This window comes from Cololabis saira, chromosome 16, assembly GCF_033807715.1.
Source record: "Cololabis saira isolate AMF1-May2022 chromosome 16, fColSai1.1, whole genome shotgun sequence".
In the NCBI taxonomy this organism is placed as follows: domain Eukaryota; kingdom Metazoa; phylum Chordata; class Actinopteri; order Beloniformes; family Belonidae; genus Cololabis; species Cololabis saira.
In genome coordinates, this window is record NC_084602.1 from 29,668,533 (window position 1) to 29,687,800 (window position 19,268).

General features: G+C 40.7%; 1 protein-coding gene across 1 annotated transcript; it reads right to left on the reverse strand.

Annotated features, from left to right (window-relative positions):
- Positions 1 to 1,437: 1,437 nt before the first annotated feature.
- Positions 1,438 to 13,849, reverse strand: gjb9a (gap junction protein beta 9a). Its single transcript, XM_061743692.1, has 4 exons — positions 13,503 to 13,849; positions 4,658 to 4,868; positions 3,548 to 3,849; positions 1,438 to 3,464 (listed from the first exon to the last, which is right to left on the reverse strand). The coding sequence occupies exons 2-4, from the start codon at positions 4,826 to 4,828 to the stop codon at positions 3,122 to 3,124; spliced, it is 816 nt and encodes a 271-aa protein (XP_061599676.1). The 5' UTR covers positions 4,829 to 4,868; positions 13,503 to 13,849; the 3' UTR covers positions 1,438 to 3,121.
- Between the last annotated feature and the right edge of the window lie 5,419 nt (positions 13,850 to 19,268).

Genomic DNA, 19,268 nt, shown 5'->3' on the forward strand with positions numbered 1-19,268 from the left:
AGAAGTAACACTTTTCAGTTTTCTAACATAAAATATATCTTTTTTAGGTTTTAGTTGTCATTATCATTAAATATTACTTTCAATGCAGTTAATACTGTGGAAAAATGTTTTAGCTCCATTTCAACTTGTTCTTAACTGTGCTCTAAAGTAGACTTATAGAGCGGGCAGCTCTATGCTAATGTCAGCAAACATTGAGTTTAAACTTTAATCGTAGTACTTTCACGAAACTCTGGCTCTGTTTTTCATTCCATCAACACTCATACAAAAAGCATCACTGTTGCATGATTTTCATCACAATAGAACATTATAATATCTCAATAGCGCATTTTGATCTCCCTTCCCAAAGGCAGGTTTGTGCAACGTATGTCTGTAGGATATCAAAATACCAGAGAGCCGGTTAAGAAAAAGCATTTTAGACCCCCATTTTAACGTTCAAAAAGGACTCTTGACACAGCAATAAGCATAAAGAACTAACCTTACCTCATCCATCAAAACTGCAGCTTCAAGCTCACACTTTGTACAAGAGAATGCATGCATGGACTCTGTGCTCTGAACTCACTATGAATAGTGGAAACCTAGATTTTATGGATATACATATCTCCTAGGACAGCCTTTCTCAAACTTTTTTCAGTCATGACACCTTTCAAAAGTGAAAAAAATCTCACGACACCCCAGAGTAAAATATAATTAAAAACCACACTGCATCGCTGTAAATGCATATGACGCGCACGTACGGTGCGCGTCGCCGCGTAGCCTATGGCGTACCCTATGCCGTAGACTCTGCGTCGATTTAACACAGAACCATAATTCAGGCTTCACTTTGAACGGCGCACGGCACATTTAAAACAAAAAAAAAAAGACGTTTATATGCGCCTAATGGTCGTCAAAATACGGTATCCTTTTTATTTATTCATTCATTCATAGGCAAAAAGAATGTATTTATGTATGCATTCATATGAAATGTCAGAATAGGTAATTTTTTGAAGACACCCCTAAAGCAGTCAGAGGACACCCCAGGGTGCCGCGACACCCCTGTTGAGAAAGGCTGTCCTAGGATATAGGCTACATATATTTTAGGGATCTCTAATGCTTTTTAGGGATCTAACAGGCTTACTTGTTTCAGGGTTAAAAATATATAATTATTGGCATATTGTAAACTGCTTAAAAACCTATTCCACCTTATTTTGAAATGTTCTGTTATAGTTACTCTTTAGTTACTACAACATCCACCTTTTGAAATCAGCTGGCTTGAAAAAAAAGGTAACAGCATTGACTCTTCTATTAAAGATGAATAAAAGTCTACTCTTCTCTACCCTGCTGGTTGGTAACAGGTATCCCAGTCCCAAGAAAAGATTAATATGCCATTCATGCAGAGGTGTCAAGTAACAAAGTACAAATACTTCGTTACCTTACTTAAGTAGAAATTTTGGTTATCTATACTTCACTGGAGTAATTATTTTTCAGACGACTTTTTACTTTTACTCCTTACATTTTCACGCAATTATCTGTACTTTTTACTCCTTACATTTTAAAAACAGCCTTGTTACTCTATTTCATTTCGGCCTTTAAAAAAAACTATCCAGTTAAATTGCTCCATCAGGATAGAGTGAATTTGGTTGTGGTTGTTTCAGATGTTCTTGTCCAGTTTTGTTCTTACATCCGTTCCCTCAGATTCCTGCAACTAAACTTGGATGTACATTCCAATAAAGGTTAGGATAAATGATAACATGCCTCTGAAGTTTGACTTTTTGCACCATTGCAATACTTATAGGCAACTAGTCATATATCCTGCTCTCTGAAACACATGTTAATGCTCAATAGTACACATATATGGTTCTTTAATATATTTGCATTATACTAAGATGCATTCATTTTCAATGGCTTTTGTCCTTAATGGCTTTTTTTCCCCCTTACATTACTTTTACTTAGTAGTAGTTTTGAAACCAGTACCTTTATACTTTTACTTGAGTAAAAAACTTGAGTTGATACTTCAACTTCTACAGGAGTATTTTTAAACTCTAGTATCTATACTTCTACCTGAGTAATGAATGTGAATACTTTTGACACCTCTGCATTCATGGCACGTTGGAATGCCAAACTGATACAATTTTCAAAATTATTTGTTTCATTGTCTCTTTTTTTATTTTCTTTATTCTGGAATTCAGCCAGTAAACAGACGGACAGAAGGCAATGACTCTTGTGTTGACTCCTGCAGCCAGTGAGAAAGTGTCTGGCATGATGTGCTCGAGCTGAGAGTTTTGGAGTTAGTAGAAACGCTCTTAGTGAGAAAATAATGACCGACTGTGAGACAGCTGCTCCTTCTAACTGGATTTGTTTGATGGCGTGCCAAACCAGCTGCAGGGTGGGCAGCATGAGAGTGTCCTACGACAAGTGTTGAATGAAATACTGAATGAAAAGTATGACTTCTAAGGAGCAGAGGACAGTAATAACCTTTTAGTGGACACACACACACACACACACACACACACACACACACACACACACACACACACACACACACACACACACACACACACACACACACACACACACACACTTACATACAAAACATACCATGCCAAAAGACAGACCAGTAAGTCTCATGGGACCTCTCCAAACTCTAAAAACAGAGACTGTCATAGCAAACATGTACATTTAAATGAGCAACGATAGTCCAAGAAGTAAACGTTTAAAGGATAATGTAACATTTCACTGCTCACCACCTCCCTAACTTTAATTTAATCTTATTGGTAAAAGAAATAACACATTTCATGTCCTCAGAGTAACAGTTAATATTGTTTTTAAAAATGCAAAAGATATGAATTTACAATATTTACAGCATGGTGGAACATTTAATTAAATAGCTTTAATCCAGGAAAAGCCAGCAGGACGCAAATGTTTGTCCTTGTGAGTCTCTTTTGCAGACAAGTGATCTCCAACTGCTTCTAGTCCAATAAGCAGCTGATGCCTCCAAGCGAGAGACGTGAGTATTTCACGTTCAGGTGGACGACATCACGCAGGAACGACCTTTTTTAGGAGTATTAGGAGTTAAAATGAGAACTCCTCCCTGTTCCTGTTGGCCACTGGTCGCCTCAAACCCGCAGCGTCGGGGATCTCAGTCCTACAGCAACGTGGTCGTACATCCTTCTTTAATCTTCTCCCTCTTGCTTAAATTTAGCTTGCTCTCTACCAGCGTTGGATCGGTCCTCCGGTACTGGGAGCGGGGAGGGGCGATGGCGTTCAGCTCATGAGATTCGGCGAACATGATCCTCTCATTCTCCTGCCTGACCTTTACCACTTTGACTATGCGCTTGCCGATAAGATAAATCATCTCCAGGAGGCACATGAGGATGCAGAGTGCGCTGGACACCACCATGAACAACATGAAGATCTTCTTCTCTGTGGGCCGACTGATGAAGCAGTCGACGGTGTTGGGGCAAGGCTCCAGGGTACACTTGGACAACCTGAGGGGAGTGAGCAGAGCAGGTTATCAGCACCGGAGAACATTGTTGGTCTTATCTGAGAGTCAATACGTTACCAGCATTACTTTGGCAGGTCGTATCCATCGTAGATCCGATAAAGAATATAGAGAAACGATGTATCGAATCCAGCTTTGAAGACCAAACTCAGGAGATATGTCCACCAGAGGCCGCCTCTCTTCTTGCCGGGGTTGGCGTACAGATGAGAGCCGTTGTGCAGTGCTACGTACTTCCTGTCCTGCTCCTCACGGTACTTAACGTGAGCCATCACCATGAGAGACGGGCAGGTGACAAAGATCAGCTGCAGCGCCCACAGACGGATGTGGGAGATCGGGAAGAAGTGGTCATAGCAGACGTTGGCGCAGCCAGGCTGGAAACAAAGTAAAACATGTTGCTGATGTAAATGTCATGAGATGATAACATATGAAACAGATATATCACTGTGCTGCCATAAAGAGATACCCATTTGGGGATATAAATAAGCTTTTTAATACTTTTGTATTGCTGAAAAGTAAACAATGATAACCCTGTGAACATTTCTATGGGCTAAAGCGCCAAGTCACCCACGAGCCTTGACGACATGGGGAGTTTATAAATGAATGAGTGAATGAACCTTTAATTGGCTTAATCGCCTTATCTGGCGCACTAATGTTCAACATTTTAGTCCCACATCTAACTTATAACAGAAAATGACACGTGGAGTAAAATGCTCTTTAACACAAGAGTTAGGGTATAAAATACATTCTGTAGAATATCTTCTATTTCATTCATACATTCATATTGCTGAAGTGCTGAAATGGAGAAGACGTCGGCCAACTGGTGATGCAATGGTCAATTATTTCTATATAGTTTATGGTGTAAAATAATTGATTTAACAATATTGCACCAGAAATGGGTTAGGTTTCCAGTTTTTCCATTAATGATGGTGTGCATAGTGTCCATGGTCATCACCCCCCCCTCCTTTTTTTTAAAGAAAAAGAATGGCAAGTTGATTTGTAAAATAATTTGAATAGGATTTCCATACAGTCTACGATAGAGTTGCAAATGCCTGAACTCAGGCAGATTTCAGATCTCATCAGTAACACTGGTACACTGTTGGGGGGGGTCCCTCTCCCTGTGTAACTCGTTTCCCCTCCAGAAACTAATGACATTTGAGGGTTTGTTTGTGTGGATCCTACCTGTCGGGTGTTGCACACAAAGTCTTTGCTCTCGTCGCCCCACACCCTCTGCGCTGCCACCACGAACACCAGCACACGGAATACAAACACCATCGACAGCCAGATTCTCCCAAAGGCAGTGGAGTACTTATTGACTCCACTCAACAGACTCTCCAGCCCCGACCAGTTCATCCCTGCGGCTGCTGCGGCCCAGGAGGCAGACAAGTGCTCACTGTGAAAAAGAGGAAGAGGGGAAATAATGTTTAAATTAAACATATTAGCCGCAGAAGCCAGGAAAGACTAAGCATTTAGGGAAACAATTTATTTTCATGTCTTCATGACTGACCGGATACATGGGGATTTTTTTATGCTTAATAAACTATCATAAGATGAATGTGGAAGTAATCACCGAAACATGTCAGGTATTTAAAAAACCTAGATATTCTTGTCAGATGAAAAGATTCACTAAATTGAATTGTAAAGCCATGGACAAAATGAACTTCATTAAATCATAACTATCATAAGAGTTTAATAATATTATCATGTTTCTCACTGATTAAATGTGACTGTAGATGTACATAAAAATACTGGATACTGGATAAAGATACTGTTATCTTTATCCAGCAGATACATTGATTTTTTTGTTCTTTTTTTCTTTGTTTTTTGTAGTCACACTACAAAGGAAAATTGATTCTTATGACATTCAAAAGGCCACAAGATAACATTTCTGTTTCGTTATTGTCACTACAAAGTCCATTTTCAAAACTGCATCCCACTGGCACATAGAGATGTATCCCAAAATGTAGTATACAGTTTTGCAGACAATCACAGTCTGGAACTGCACAATCTGCAACATGTGAAGAATATCCATGTATTACTCCTGGAAAAATGTAAAATATGCAACTTAGCCCTTTATTACACATACTAGATCCTATAATGCCAAGGGCCAACACAGTCACAGAACTAACAAGACCAGTTTCCAGTAATTCCACACTGCATTGTATGCACACTGGCCTACGACGTATGTGGGTTTGAAAATGGCTTTCGTTGTTTGACATACAGTACAGACCAAAAGTTTGGACACACCTTCTCATTCAAACAAATGGGGAAGAATGTCCAAACTTTTGGTCTGTATTGTATGTTTTCAGAATTGAATAGTACTATCCTTTATGAAGAATGTAGGCAATTGCACCCTCTGTGTTATTCTTAAAAACATTTTTTTAAATACCCAGATGTTCCACACTTGCAGTAAAATTTCTAGTACGCTGCCTTGCATGTCATATCTCATTAAGAAATGTATCACTATGGCAAAAGTTGGCCCATGGGAGTCATATGACTGATGTATGTAGTTTCTAAATGTGCCTGTAGATTCAATAAGTGCCAGTGATAGACAGTCCCAACCATCTGCCAGACATAGAGAATTACTTGTTTCTTTGCTTCCTTGCTTCCTTTGGTTCGATAATCTGGCAGCTTCTTGCAGGTAGTGAACATTTTGATAAAAATACACATTGTCTATCTTTTTTCCAACTAGGTAGTGCCTTAGCTACTAGTTAGCTTAGTTTAGCACAAAATAAATGGGCAAAAGTGATGTATTTGTTTTCTTAGCTGAAGGCAATTACAGTAAATGTTGAAATGTTGAAATGTTGAAATGTTGAAATATACAATCTTTAAGCTCCAAGTCTCTGTTGATAAGCAATCTAATTACTGAGACCAGGAGTTATATTTTCTCTTTATCAGAAAGGAAGAGTGTGTTAGTTTAAATTAATCAACACTGCCCGGATATTTTAATTCCCCTAAGCACGGGCCAAGGCAGAGGAATAGCAGTGCTCTACTGTATAACTCCAGTCCTCAAATAAAATCCAAACTTAAATGCCATTATAATAAGTTCAAAAGCCCCCCACTTAGTCTAAAACTCCCGAGATGGAAACCAGAGAGCCAGCTTTGTTAGTGGTAGTGTACCGGCTCCCTGCTGGCGCTTATTTGTTTTTGAGTAGATTGAGTTTTGTTACAACTGTAGGATAAAAACTATCTCTAAAACGGGTTGTTCTTGTTTTTATTGCTCTGTACCGTCTACCTGAGGGCAACAGTGCAAACAGAGATAACCTGTAAGGAATGAAGTGTCCGGGGTGTGAAGTGTCCTTTGTGATCTGTTTTGCCTTTTTAATACAGAGGTTGTTGTGCAAGTCCTCCAGTGAGGGAAGAGGGCAGCCGATGATTTTTTTGGCTGTATTCACAGATGTTTATCCGATAAAGCTATTGCTAAATTTAAGGAGGCCATCACTTCTCATCTTTCTAGAGTAGAACATAGTTACTGTAAACAATTGAGGGCTATGACCTCTGCAGATAATGGTTTCATGTCAGTAACACTGAAGATTTGCTGGACTCAGCTTTAGATGCAGTTGCTCCTTTGAGAAAGAGGGTCTGTAACCATACTAGCTTAGCTCCCTGGTATGATTCACATATCTGCATGATTAAACCAAAAGCATGTAAAATGGAAAAGAAGTGGTACTGCTGCTGTTCGTCCCTATCGTGAATGGAAGGGTGACTTGGATGACTTCTCCAAAATGTTCGAGTCTGATCCAACCCTCTTGTAGAGTAACTGAATTACGCAGATGTGGCAGATTTAATTTCTTCCTGGACGTTGAATGTTTATGGTGACATTACCGGTACTGTTCACAATTTTGGGTTTATTGTGTTTTATCATAGACATGTTGGTCCAGTTTCCTCATACCCTCATAGATCCAGGTTTCTGATTGCTGCAGTAATACTGCATTTCTGTTGCTGTTGTTGTTGTTGTTGCTGCTCTGTTGGCCTCAAGATTTTATTATATACTTTTTGCTAAGCTTGACCTTCGATTCTCTGCCGGAGATCCTTTAATAAGCATTGCCTACAGCTACAAAGTTGTAAGTTTCCCCTTTTGGAGCCTGCAGGGATGTTCTTATCGTTTGTCGATGGGGACATCTGATGTGTGGGTCGGTGGAATGGGATGGGTGGGGTGGGATGTTGGTTGGCGGGTTATGTCTCTGTATATACTTATATACATATTTCTTTTCTTCTCTGGAAATCCCCCAAACCCCCATCCATTTCTCTGTTGCTTAAGGATGTCATGTTTTATCTTAAATCAGAAAAGATAATACACTCGGCAATGGGCACTGCAGCTAAATTTGTTTGTAAATGGCAAGCCTGCATAGATTATTTCTATTCACTCCAAACCGACTGATCTCTCTCACACTTTCTCATTCCTTTTTTAAAAAAATATGATTTATTTGTCTGCGTGTTTAATTCGTTTTGTGCTATCCAGATGCACCTGCATCTGTTTTCACACATTAAATTGTTCCTGCTTTTTGAGTCTGTTTGATTTATTTATCTGTACAGAGATCCCGCTCCACTGTTCCTGTGTCCGCCCCCCCTTGTGGGGGCCCGGGATTGCTTTAGGAATTTGAGGAAGTAACGGGTGGGGCAAAGATTATACAATAGTTAAAAAAAGTACAGTGCAACTGTCTTCATTTGAGCCGGCTGTCTAACTTGGGCACCATTTCAATTCAGCTCAGCTTGATATCTATAGCGCCAAATCACGGCAGATGTCATCTCAAGGCATTTCAGCAATACAGTTCAACTCATTCCCAATTACTCCAGTTATTATAGAGCCAATGAAATAACAATAATAATTATTTTTAACTTACGATATCAGTGCAATTACATGTTTGCATGTTTTTAAAAGGCTCACAGTTGTTCTTGAACACAGCTCTACCCAGTTTGCACACAGCTGCAGTGTGTTTCTGTGAACACTAGCCTGCATGCGTGGGTGGCGACGCTCATGAATGAAGCAGCCGGCCGCCGAGTCATCCGCTGTGAATGTAACTCCAGCCATAATCCTCCCGCCACATGGCTGTTCCTGAGGTTACGTTACCAAGATACTGCTGTGTTTGTGTGGTGTGTTTCGAAATGTGTGTTTTCCCTTGAAATAGAGATAATTCAGCCGTTGTTGAGTGTGTCTCTTCATAAACAGTTTCTATTGATGTGGAAACGTGTACGTGAATATTTTTATTTTATGTTTTAGACGGATTAAAACTTCACATGATGTGAACGACAGCCAGCAGGGACTCATTCAGTCAGCTACACTAATTACCTATTTTCTAGACAAATAGAACATTTTACACGTTAACTACGGCCATTTCCATTTCGAGATGACAGATGTTTTTACATAATAAAACCACCATATCAACACACTGTATCCTCCTGATTGATGGTATATGGATGTGGGGGTTCAGAGGCCCGAGGAGGAGCTTTGAGCTTATGGAAACATAAATCACAACTTCTGGGGTTCAGGGAGAAACGGCAGCAATGAAATCCTTACAGCTTCTGGAACGTTCTCGTCAGGCCTGGGCGGCTTCTCTGTGTTTACACGAGAGAAAAATATTTGGAATTCAGAAAACAACGATGACTCTAAGTTGAGGACTTTTCTCTGTTAACACTCTAAACTTGTAATTCCAACTTAATCGTTTACTTTCATATGAGCTTCACTGACTTTTTTTTTGACCACATCCGAGACTACGTTCATTATTATAAAACCTTGTCTTATGTACTATGTCTCAGTATTTGTGTTGTCTTTCACCCAGCAAGCATTTTTTTGTTTTTGCAGAATACTCTGATCCTTTAGCCATATTACTGAAACCCCTGGTAACTCAATAAACATTTCATATTTCATCAAATGCTTGGTTATATCAAAAATACCTGCAAAGAAGGACTAAAATGTATTTTTGTTCAAGTAATCAGATGAGATTGGTGTGTCAGCACGTCAACCCATCACCATGGCTCACTGTGAGGAGTCAGTGGGGCAGGATTCAGTATTTCAGGCTCCAGTGGTTTCTCTCTTTCACATGAATTATGTTAATGTGTGTGTGTTTCTGGAGTGAGCTGTGAATACTTTTCTTCATCTGCTGGCTTTGTTTGATGTGGAGGGTGGAGAAACCCTTCAGGTTTTCAAGCACAAACTTGAATGTGTCAGGTGATATGTGATATGATATATATAGAATATGTAACTATCTGCATGATGGATTGTTGCTGCATATGAAAACATCAGAGTATTCATACAACACAGGGCATCCTTCCCAAAAAGCGTCAGCAAATGCCCAATTTCTGCATCTGTTCTCTAAAACGTTCTGCTTGTAGCAGCATGGATTCTTGGCTGTAAGGCCTTGTGTTTTTCTATTGAATGAATAAAAAAAGGCCAATTTGAAATCTGGTTTCAAGGGGCAGCCTGAACGAAGTATCCGTAGCAATCTGATCGGATTACTTGCTGAAAAAGGGCGGATTGTGGCACATGGACTGCTGGATCAAGGCATCTCCAAAACAAACATTCATCTTGGGCGGTACAGTCAAAGTGGTTAAAGAAGAACAACCAGTGAATTGCCAACATGATCATTGGTACCGCAGACTTACTGACGAACCCTTCTGCTCGAGGTCTCACCAAAAAAGTGGACCACATCGGTTCCGCTCTGAGGTCTTTACACTGCTGCCTGTCTGCCAGAGGATAGAATTTAAAGTGATGCTGGTCTATGAAGCTCTGAATGGTCCAGGAACCCCTGACCCAGTATTAACCTTCCAGACCGCTCAGGTCATGTGGATCTGGTTTTTTATCAGTTCCCAGAATCAGAACCAGGAAAGGCTACATTCAGCTTCTATGCTCCAATGTCTGGAACAAACTCCCAGAAAGTCTCAGATCAGCTGAAACTTTCAGGGCCTGATTTACTAAGATCCTAAATAAAGAGTACTAAATTGCGTGTGCACTGAAAAAGTTTGCACATGCTGTTGTTGTGTGTTTTGCGGGTGATCAACTAAGAATGCTTGCGCAATTGATAACAGGTGCAAACCGCAGTATTTAAATGAGGTGTTGCGTCTTACGGTTTGCGCCATGGAGAGTCTGGATGGAAAGCAGGATAGTCGCAAGCGCAAAATGAAATTTGACGAGTTGGAGTTAGAGATATTAGTGGAAGAGGCAAATAAACACATTCATGAACTACAGCAAAGAAATTTAAACATTACCAAAAGAAACGCAATATGGGAGAAAATCTGCGATAGAATAAATGCAGTTGGTAAGACAAAAAGAACAGCAGATGAGGTTAAAAGAAGGTGGCAAGATATAAGGCAAAGAACTAAAGAAAAAGTGGCCTTTAATAAAACTTGTGCAACCATTTTTAAAATAGCATGCAACAGAATAAAGACTCTCTCTCTGCGTATTATTTGATTTTGGCGATGTCGCCTCCTTGCCACAATAACAGCAGCCATCAGTGCGTAATGCTGGGCAGATTAGCACCTTCCTTTCGAACGTATTAAATACAGACGCAATCACAATCCACGCAATTACTTTCTGGCTTGGTAAATCTCATTGCGTGTGGTAAATGAACCTATTTGCATTTTCCCCTCCCAGTATTTAGCGATTTCTGGCGGGTACGCCCCATATTGATTATTCATCAGGGCAAAAGTACTAAATGAACAGCGTGTGCTATTTTGCTCATTTGAGAGACGCAGTCCTCTTTGCACGCTGTTAATAGATCAGCTTGCACATTGGTTTGCGGGTGATGTCAAGTTTGCACACGTTTTTACGCACGCAAACCTTTAGTAAATCAGGCCCAAAGTGTATAAAAGTCCAGATTGAAGACACACCTGTTGAAGACACACCTGTTCAAGACACACCTGTTCTCAGCTACATTGGAACCTTGTTCAAAACTGTGTAAAACTGTGTCCCACAAAAGAATAACTGTTGATCAAATTCTTGAAAACTTAATATTGACTATGTTTTTTTTTTTTTTTTTTAAAGCTAACACATTCATACTGCTAAAGTATGAACACATGGGATTCAGAGCTGGACTGTGGAGAAACATCATACGGTGGCCTGGTCTATTGCGGGGCAGCATCATTTATCTGCGGTAAAGATGGCAGCAGATAAACCCCTGGAAGCAGCATGGAGTTTAATACAATCCCCTGATTAGAATCAAATGGTCCTGTAATACTGTTTAACAGTTTCCAGCATCACTTAATCTACTTTGTTGCTACATGCCCAGAAAGATCTTAAAAGTGAAGACTCAACCGCCACCCTAGTCAATAAAACAACTTTAATATTCAATCTGCACAAGTAATGTTTAAAGCAAAAAATCATTCCCTACTGGATAACATTCAGAAATTATTTATTGGGAGGGAAGGGGGTTATAAATTAAGGGGAAACCTAAACTTCAAATCTTTAATTGTGCGTACAACAAAAAGAAGTTTTTGTGTATCAGTTTGTGGAATTAAACTGTGGAATGATTTGAATTTGGAGTTAAAAGAATGTACAAACATAAAACAATTTAAGAAGAAATATAAAGAAATGGTTTATTTGAGGTACAAAAGTGAAGACTGTGTTTAAAGATCAGCAGTTTTGCTATTTCGTCATGTTGTCTTTGTATGTTTGTATAGATATACATATTATATTTATATCATAGTTATATTTATGTCATAGTCATATTATATTATATCATAGTTACTGTATATTATATTTTTGATAGAGCTTACATTTGGTATTAAACAGGTTATTTTTGTAAAAATTATATATATTTATTTATACAAATTAGTGTATAGTATAAAACATAAATACAGGCATATAATTTATGTTTAGTTGTGGAAAGAGGGTGGGATTAAATAAGTTTATACTTCCTCCCACTCCTTTTCGAACATGTAACTGAAATATGTTTTTTGATGTGGTTTTTTTTTCTTTATGTGATGGAATGCCCACCTGTATTTGTTTCTCTTATCTTTTTTTCTTGTTTTTTTTTTCATACATGTTCGAAATAAATAAAAACGAACGACGACTATTCAACCATCCGTAGAAGAACCCTGTTAAAGGTTCATAAGCTGAAATACGTTCTCGGCCAGATTCATACAGCCCTCAAATGGGGTCTCGCCATGTGGAGTTGGTGTCTTTCCCTAGGATCTCCGGCTTTTCCACAGGCGCAAAGCTTCCACGTTAGGTAAATTGATTATTCTGAATGGACTGTAGGTTTCCGGTATGCATGATCTCTGTTTGACCCTGTGATGGACTGGCGCCCTGATAAAGGTGTACCTCACTTCCTACCCAATAAAAAGGGGGGGTACGCTCCTGCCTGGGCTTTATGCTGGGAGCGTATCTCACCTGCACATACAGAATGCATTGGTGTGATGAGAAGACGGATTGATGGATTGATGGTTTGATGGTTTGACGATCATAACAAAGACTTCAAGGTGACGATTTTGAGTGTCAGTTAGACTGTCCATGTGCGGCATTTGTTATAAAAACAAGTCAACACTGAAAAAACTGAGATTTGCTGCTATCATTTTGGTGCCTTGTACCTCTCCTGGACTCATTGCTGACTCGTCAGCAAGAGAAGGAACTGCACAATATTAAGTTGATTGTTTCATCTTGTGACTGATTGTCCATGTTAATTCAATTGAGTTTTAATTAATACTTCCTTAATAAACAAACGTACACTCAACATTTCAGCAATGTATCATCGGTGGCTATGCTGAAAGCTATGCTTAAGTTAACCACTCCTCTGTCTCTGTTTTTCACTAGACTGGCTGTGAAGTGTATTCGTTCTGTTGAATTTTTCATGGCTTAGTCATCACAAAAGGAAATGTCTCGTCTTTTTGTCCTCCATTATTTGGTCTAACTAACTTATTTTGAACTTATCCCTCTGAACCTTCTAGTAAAAATGCAGGGAAAAAGTGCTCTGTAACTCAGCTTGTGGAAAATTTAAACAATCTGCTTTTAGTCTCCTCCTTGTTTACTGTTCAGTCCTAACTTTAAGAGACAGTAAAAGAAAAGAAAAAAACAAACAGAACTGAACCTTACCTGGTGCTGAGACGTCACACGGACACCCACTATGTCCAGACCTTCCAGAGAAGAAGAATTAGAGAGCGACAAAGTTAAAAGTAGAAAAAGAGGAAAACTAGCTCCCTTCTCTTTCCGCTTCTCTCTGCCTTCTCTCTCTTTCCTCAGAAATCCTGCCAAACCAGATTCAGCAGCTGATACGTCATGAAGTCACAAACACAAAAGCCTCTGCATGTCCTTTCTTGTCAATTTGCAGGAAGAAGGGAGTGTCATCTACCTACAAGCCATGCAACCCAACACCTCATGAATAAGTAAAGAAACGACACATATGGTGTGGTGAGCACTGGAACAAAGTATCCGTGTCTACCCACTAAAATGCATGTGCGTGCATGTGTGGGAGAGGAGTGCAAGGCAGAGAGAAACGTGCCACACCCTTTATGTTTGGCTTTAAGTAACAAATGCCACTGGGATCACATGGCAAACATATTACCAGGAAGTTTAAATGAAACCAGTGCATCAAACGGGTTCAGTAATTTCCTCCAGATGTTGCTTTTAACTACATAGAGGGGGGAAACGAGTATAAATGGTTTCAAGTTGAGGAAATATATGGAAAAACAATCATTACAGAACTTGGGACAAAATAAAGATAATTTTCCATCATCCGTGAAAATGCAGATCAGGGAGAAAAAGAAAGGTTAAAACAGCGTGAACAGTCACACAATTATAGTCCATGGTCTCAGATTTTAGAGATGTTTTAAAACATCAATAAAAGTGTTGGTGTAAAAGAAGGAAACTAATAGTAATGTAAATACCTTTAAGGGAGTTATTTATTCTAAGCCAAACGGGGGAAATGATGGCTTCGACTCCCTTACATTCAGTTAGCAGAAACTTTTATCCAGAGCTACTAACATCGGCAACACATTGAGTCTAGCATCATTATAGCTTATTTATGGTGAGCCACTTTTACTCTTAGGACTAAAGATTTTCTATTTCATTTCACTTATTGAGAAAGGCATCTTGAAATGTACATGAGTCAGATCACGTGTGCGATTTAATGTTAAACAATTGCACAATGAGTGACAGAGGATTTACCCTGTTCCTCTTTTTTGAGGCTCTTAAAAGGATTAGGCTGTAATTTTTGTAATGGGTAATATAATCCTCCAAAATACAAAAATATAATATAGTCCAAAGAAAGGGGGATTGGGTTGAAGGGAAACCTAAGTCTGAAAACATGAATGAAAGGCACAGATTGGTTCAGGGTTGCAGGGTACTGTCATGTCAGACAACAATTTCACATCATAACTCGTTCACTGTAACTCAGAAGTGTGCAACACAAAACTGCAACAATGATTTGAAAAGACAGCACTCCTCAAGGACTGAAGCGTCTCTGGCTGATGGACAGAGCTGTAAAGACGTGGATGAATAGGCAGCTGTTGTACCAAATCCCTGTGGCATGTCGACCGAGGAGTATCACCAACATTTCAGAAGTACAAACTCAGAAAGGCGGAGATACTGCACCTGTTTTGTAGTTCTTGAATGTTATAAATATTGTAAATAGTCTGCGAGTTATGGTAATGAGAAGCACACAAATCCTCTCAGCAGCAACAGGATGGTCATAAGTGTTTTAACTTGACCTTTGTAAGGGATGGGGACTGTTGGGCAGGGCAGCCCCCCCCCCCCATATAATAGTATGGAAAACACTGGCAATTCTGCAGCTTCTCTGACACCTAATGAGGAGACTGAGCTAAGAGTAGACAAAGCAGATGCATCCAGTGAGGACAGGTGGTTTGAAGAGAGGTTACGGAGATCGTGGCAGAATCCACCCAAAAGCGGAGGAACTCTGTTCATGTAGACGGACAACAAAGATAATGACATAGTGGTCAGAGAGATGCAGAGGTGTGACTGACAGTCTGGTGCCCAGTTCTGTGTGAGGTTGAGTTGAGTTGTTTGCCATCACTGTAAGTGGGAGTGTTGGGAATGCTGGTTACACATAAAGGGCCAATCCCAATACACCCCCTACTTTCTACCAATAGCCCTTCCTCACTACCACTACCCCTAAAAAAGAAGCCACAGATTTTAGGGCACTTGAAATCTTCCCAGGGCCCTGTCCCAATACTCCCCCTACCTCTACTTTCAGCACCACCCCTAAAATCAGGAAGCTGAGAGCCAAAAGCTGTTTTAATTTCAGCTGTAGCGCTGTTGATATGCCACTTTATTTTGATAGTTTTGATATTTTTTCTGGCGTAAAAGTAACCGTTAAGATCCCCAACCTGGACTCAGTTAATCAAAATAATGCCTGTTAAGAAATTTGATCTGATGTTTTCGGCGATGATAAGAGCCGCCGGCCCCGGGGAGCAGCAGCAGCTGGAGTACAGACGTGATCGCCCTGCGCCGTCGTCCGGGGGGGGAAACCCGCAGCTCTGTGGAGAATTACCGCTGGCTGAAATAAATCATTTAGGAAGATAAATGTTGGTTTAATAGATGAAATCTAACAGTTGTTACAGCCTGTTAAGAAATTTGCTCCGAAAATTTCGGGATTTCTGTCTGCCTGCCGGCTCGGGAGCTGATTTATGGTTCTGCGTTAAATCGACGCAGAGCCTACAGCGTAGGGTACGGCGTACGGCGCGCGTCGCCGCGTAATCTACGCCGTAGGCTCTGCGTTGGTGTGATGCGGAACAATAAATCAGCCTTTATTCTGGCGAGGTTTGAAAAAGACTTCGCAACAACGGGCAAACGAGTGATTATGTACATTCACTGAGTGAATATTATGAAAGTAAAATATATATTTCTCGATAGAAATGTAATCAAAACGCATTTTTATGCAGAAACTAACTCAAAATATTGATTTTATTCACTAAAAAATAAGAAATGTCCGCAAATGATGACGAAAAGCATTCTGGGAAATTTTTCTAGTCCTAGTTCACCTAGGGTGCATCCGAAATCCCTCGATCCGTAGGGACAGATTCATAGCCACTACACTCGTTTTCTTCACTACCCATAGGTGAAAAGAGGAATTGGGACACCACTACCCTCACAGGAACGCGCAAAATTTAGGGGTAGGGCTGTAAACCAGGGGTAGTGGGAATATTGGGACTGGGCCAAAGAGTCGATCAGGTACAGGAAGTCCATAGAGATGGGGTCATCTGTCACTGAGAACGAGCAAAGGACTATCGTGTTCAGGGATGGAAACATCAGTGTCAAGCTCATCCACAAACACGGCCAATTGGTTGTTTTGAACACCATACAGTCACCATCTTAGTCCAAACGAGGCATATTGTGAGGAGGCATCATTTGGGTAAATATCCATCAGTAAGTCTGCTTCCCCTCCATAATTCTGGAACAGATTGGAGGTATGGGAGAAAAGGCAGTTGATGAAGAGACCAGCCATGTTGCAGTGTTTTGTTGAGAACTTAGCTCTGGAGACAAGCGATTTGCATATGTCGTTACAGAACAGGCTTTTAACAATGCTAAATTTCCTGTCTGAGAAAAAAGACAAAAAGATAGGGTTAACAGGCAGGCATGTGCTGGATCACGCCTCCCTAGTTGCTTTGCAACAACTGAGCAAAACAGGTGTCAACAGAGCACTATATGCCTAAGTGCTGGATAAAAGCAAGTTGTGAAGGGAAATAGCAGTGATAATACTCTGTGCTTGTCCTCAGATTAGGATTTTAGTAAAGGACAATTAATATTTATTCACGCTGAGTCAGAGGTGCACATAATATCGTTCAGTCTTTATCAGGGGACACGTTGCTACTGAATTAGATTTGATAACTATTACAAACAATGGCCAGTAGCAACAGCTAGTCTGGTGTTTAGAAAGGTTCATGGCAAATGTTTTTTCCTACTTTGCAGTGGGAATCCTTTCAACACAAGTGTTAGGTTCAGTCAATGGAATATCCAGGCCCTACCATACAAGTTGTTCAGTGAAATCAATGTTAATATTACATTTCAGATGTGAGCTAGTAAGTGATAAAATAGGATGTGGTAGCATAGTGAATGCAGTGGGGGCTTGGTCTTGGAGGACCCATGTTGGCATCCGCTGTGGAAGAGCAAACTTAAAACCCACCTTTTTCTCCAAGCTTTTAAACATCAGTAGTGAGAGGGTTGTTTTATGACCATCATGTAGATTTTATGTACTTTTATTCTAGGAGCTTTTTATCTGTATTGTCTTGCTTTTATTGTACTTTTACTTTTATTGTATTGTTTTAGTCTTTGTGAAGCACCTTGTGACATTCCCTTTTCTTTACCTACTTTACCTACTTACACAGAAGGGCGGCATAGTGGCTTGGTGGTTAGTACTGTTGCCTCACAGCGAGAAGGTTCCCGGTTTGACTCCCAGGCCCGGCAAGGTCTTTCTGTGTGGAGTTTGCATGTTCTCCCCGTGCTTGCGTGGGTTCCCTCCGGTACTCCCGCTTCCTCCCACAGTCCAAATACATGTGTAGTAGGTTAATTCATGTTTCGAAATTGCCCGTAGGTATGAGTGTGAGTATGTCTAGTTGTTTGTCTACATATCCCTGCGGGGTCTGGCGACCCGTCCAGGGTGAAATCCTACCTCTTGCCTGTAATGAGCTGGGATAGGCTCCAGCAGACCCCCATGAAAAAAAAAGGATGGATGGATACTTACAGTAGTAGAGTCATCCCTTGATCAGCCCCATCAAATCCAAATCCAACTCCTCCCCCTCTGGACGGCGCTACAGAGCACTGTACGCCAAAACCTCCAGACTCAGAGACAGTTTCTTCCCCCAAGCTGTTGCTCTGATGAACTCCCATCACTCATAGTCTGTGACAGTCTCAAGGTAATCTACTGTGCAATAATAATAACCACAATCATTGTTACAACTGTAACAATGCACCTTTCAATAACCATGACTACCTACCTACTACGGGCAATTTACAAACACAAACTACTTCATACTGCTGCACCTTTCACTTTTTTTTAAATTGTAAATATGTTAAAAGGAACCCTGGTTATTAAGACTTGTAGTCCCTAATTAGCCACAATTGTTCTCTTATACTAAAATATGTTGTTAGAAACACATAAAATAATCTAATTGCTTTAAAAATCTACAATGTTTATCACATATTTTGACCTGCGGGAGGCGCCATGTTTTACCTGCGCAATGCATTCTGGGGGCGATGACGTAGAGCGGTGGCTCTGGGAAGATAATCCGCGTTAGTTTAACTGCGACAGGTATCTAAAACATAGATGAGCAGCTCTCTCCCGGCCGTGGAGGCTGACGAGGGAGCCCATAAGATGTCTCGGTTCAGGCAAACTGGATCAAAGTTCTGTGATGCACGGGAGATCTGCAAAAATGATCAATGTCGTGCGCATATTACCAGTGCATTAGGCTACGCCGTCTACGCCGTAGGCTACGGTGTAGGCTACGGCGTAGGCGTAGGCGTAGGCGTAGGCATAGGCGTAGGCGTGGCTCTACAGCCCGCAGCGCTCCGCCATCCGCTCTCGCCGCCGCCGGGATGGAGACGCCGGTGGGCAATATGCACGTTTGAGTGGGCATAGCCCCCCCCTCTCCCCCCCTAAAACCGGCTTCGGTGCTGGGTGATGACAGACCAGAGGCTGAGGGGACTGGCCTGGGAGTTTGACGAAACCGGAGGCGCAGACTTCGCGTCAAATAGGCAAGAACATCTTTATTTGATTTAATGACGCCAGATCTGGCTGGGGTTTTTATTGTAGCATCGGCTATCTGCTAGTTGAAACGTGTGGTCTGTTAGTCTATCTGAGTTTTATGGTGTTTTTATAGTTCATGCTTTATGGTGCGGTACTTTTTT

What these genes read in the sequence shown, in the direction of transcription:
- gjb9a (XM_061743692.1), bottom strand. Translation starts at nt 4,828, where the DNA reads ATGAACTGGTCGGGGCTGGAGAGTCTGTTGAGTGGAGTCAATAAGTAC. An exon ending in TTGTGTGCAACACCCGACAG is followed by an intron (nt 3,850 to 4,657) that starts GTAGGATCCACA and finishes CTTTGTTTCCAG; the next exon opens with CCTGGCTGCGCCAACGTCTG. An exon ending in GATGGATACGACCTGCCAAA is followed by an intron (nt 3,465 to 3,547) that starts GTAATGCTGGTA and finishes CACTCCCCTCAG; the next exon opens with GTTGTCCAAGTGTACCCTGG.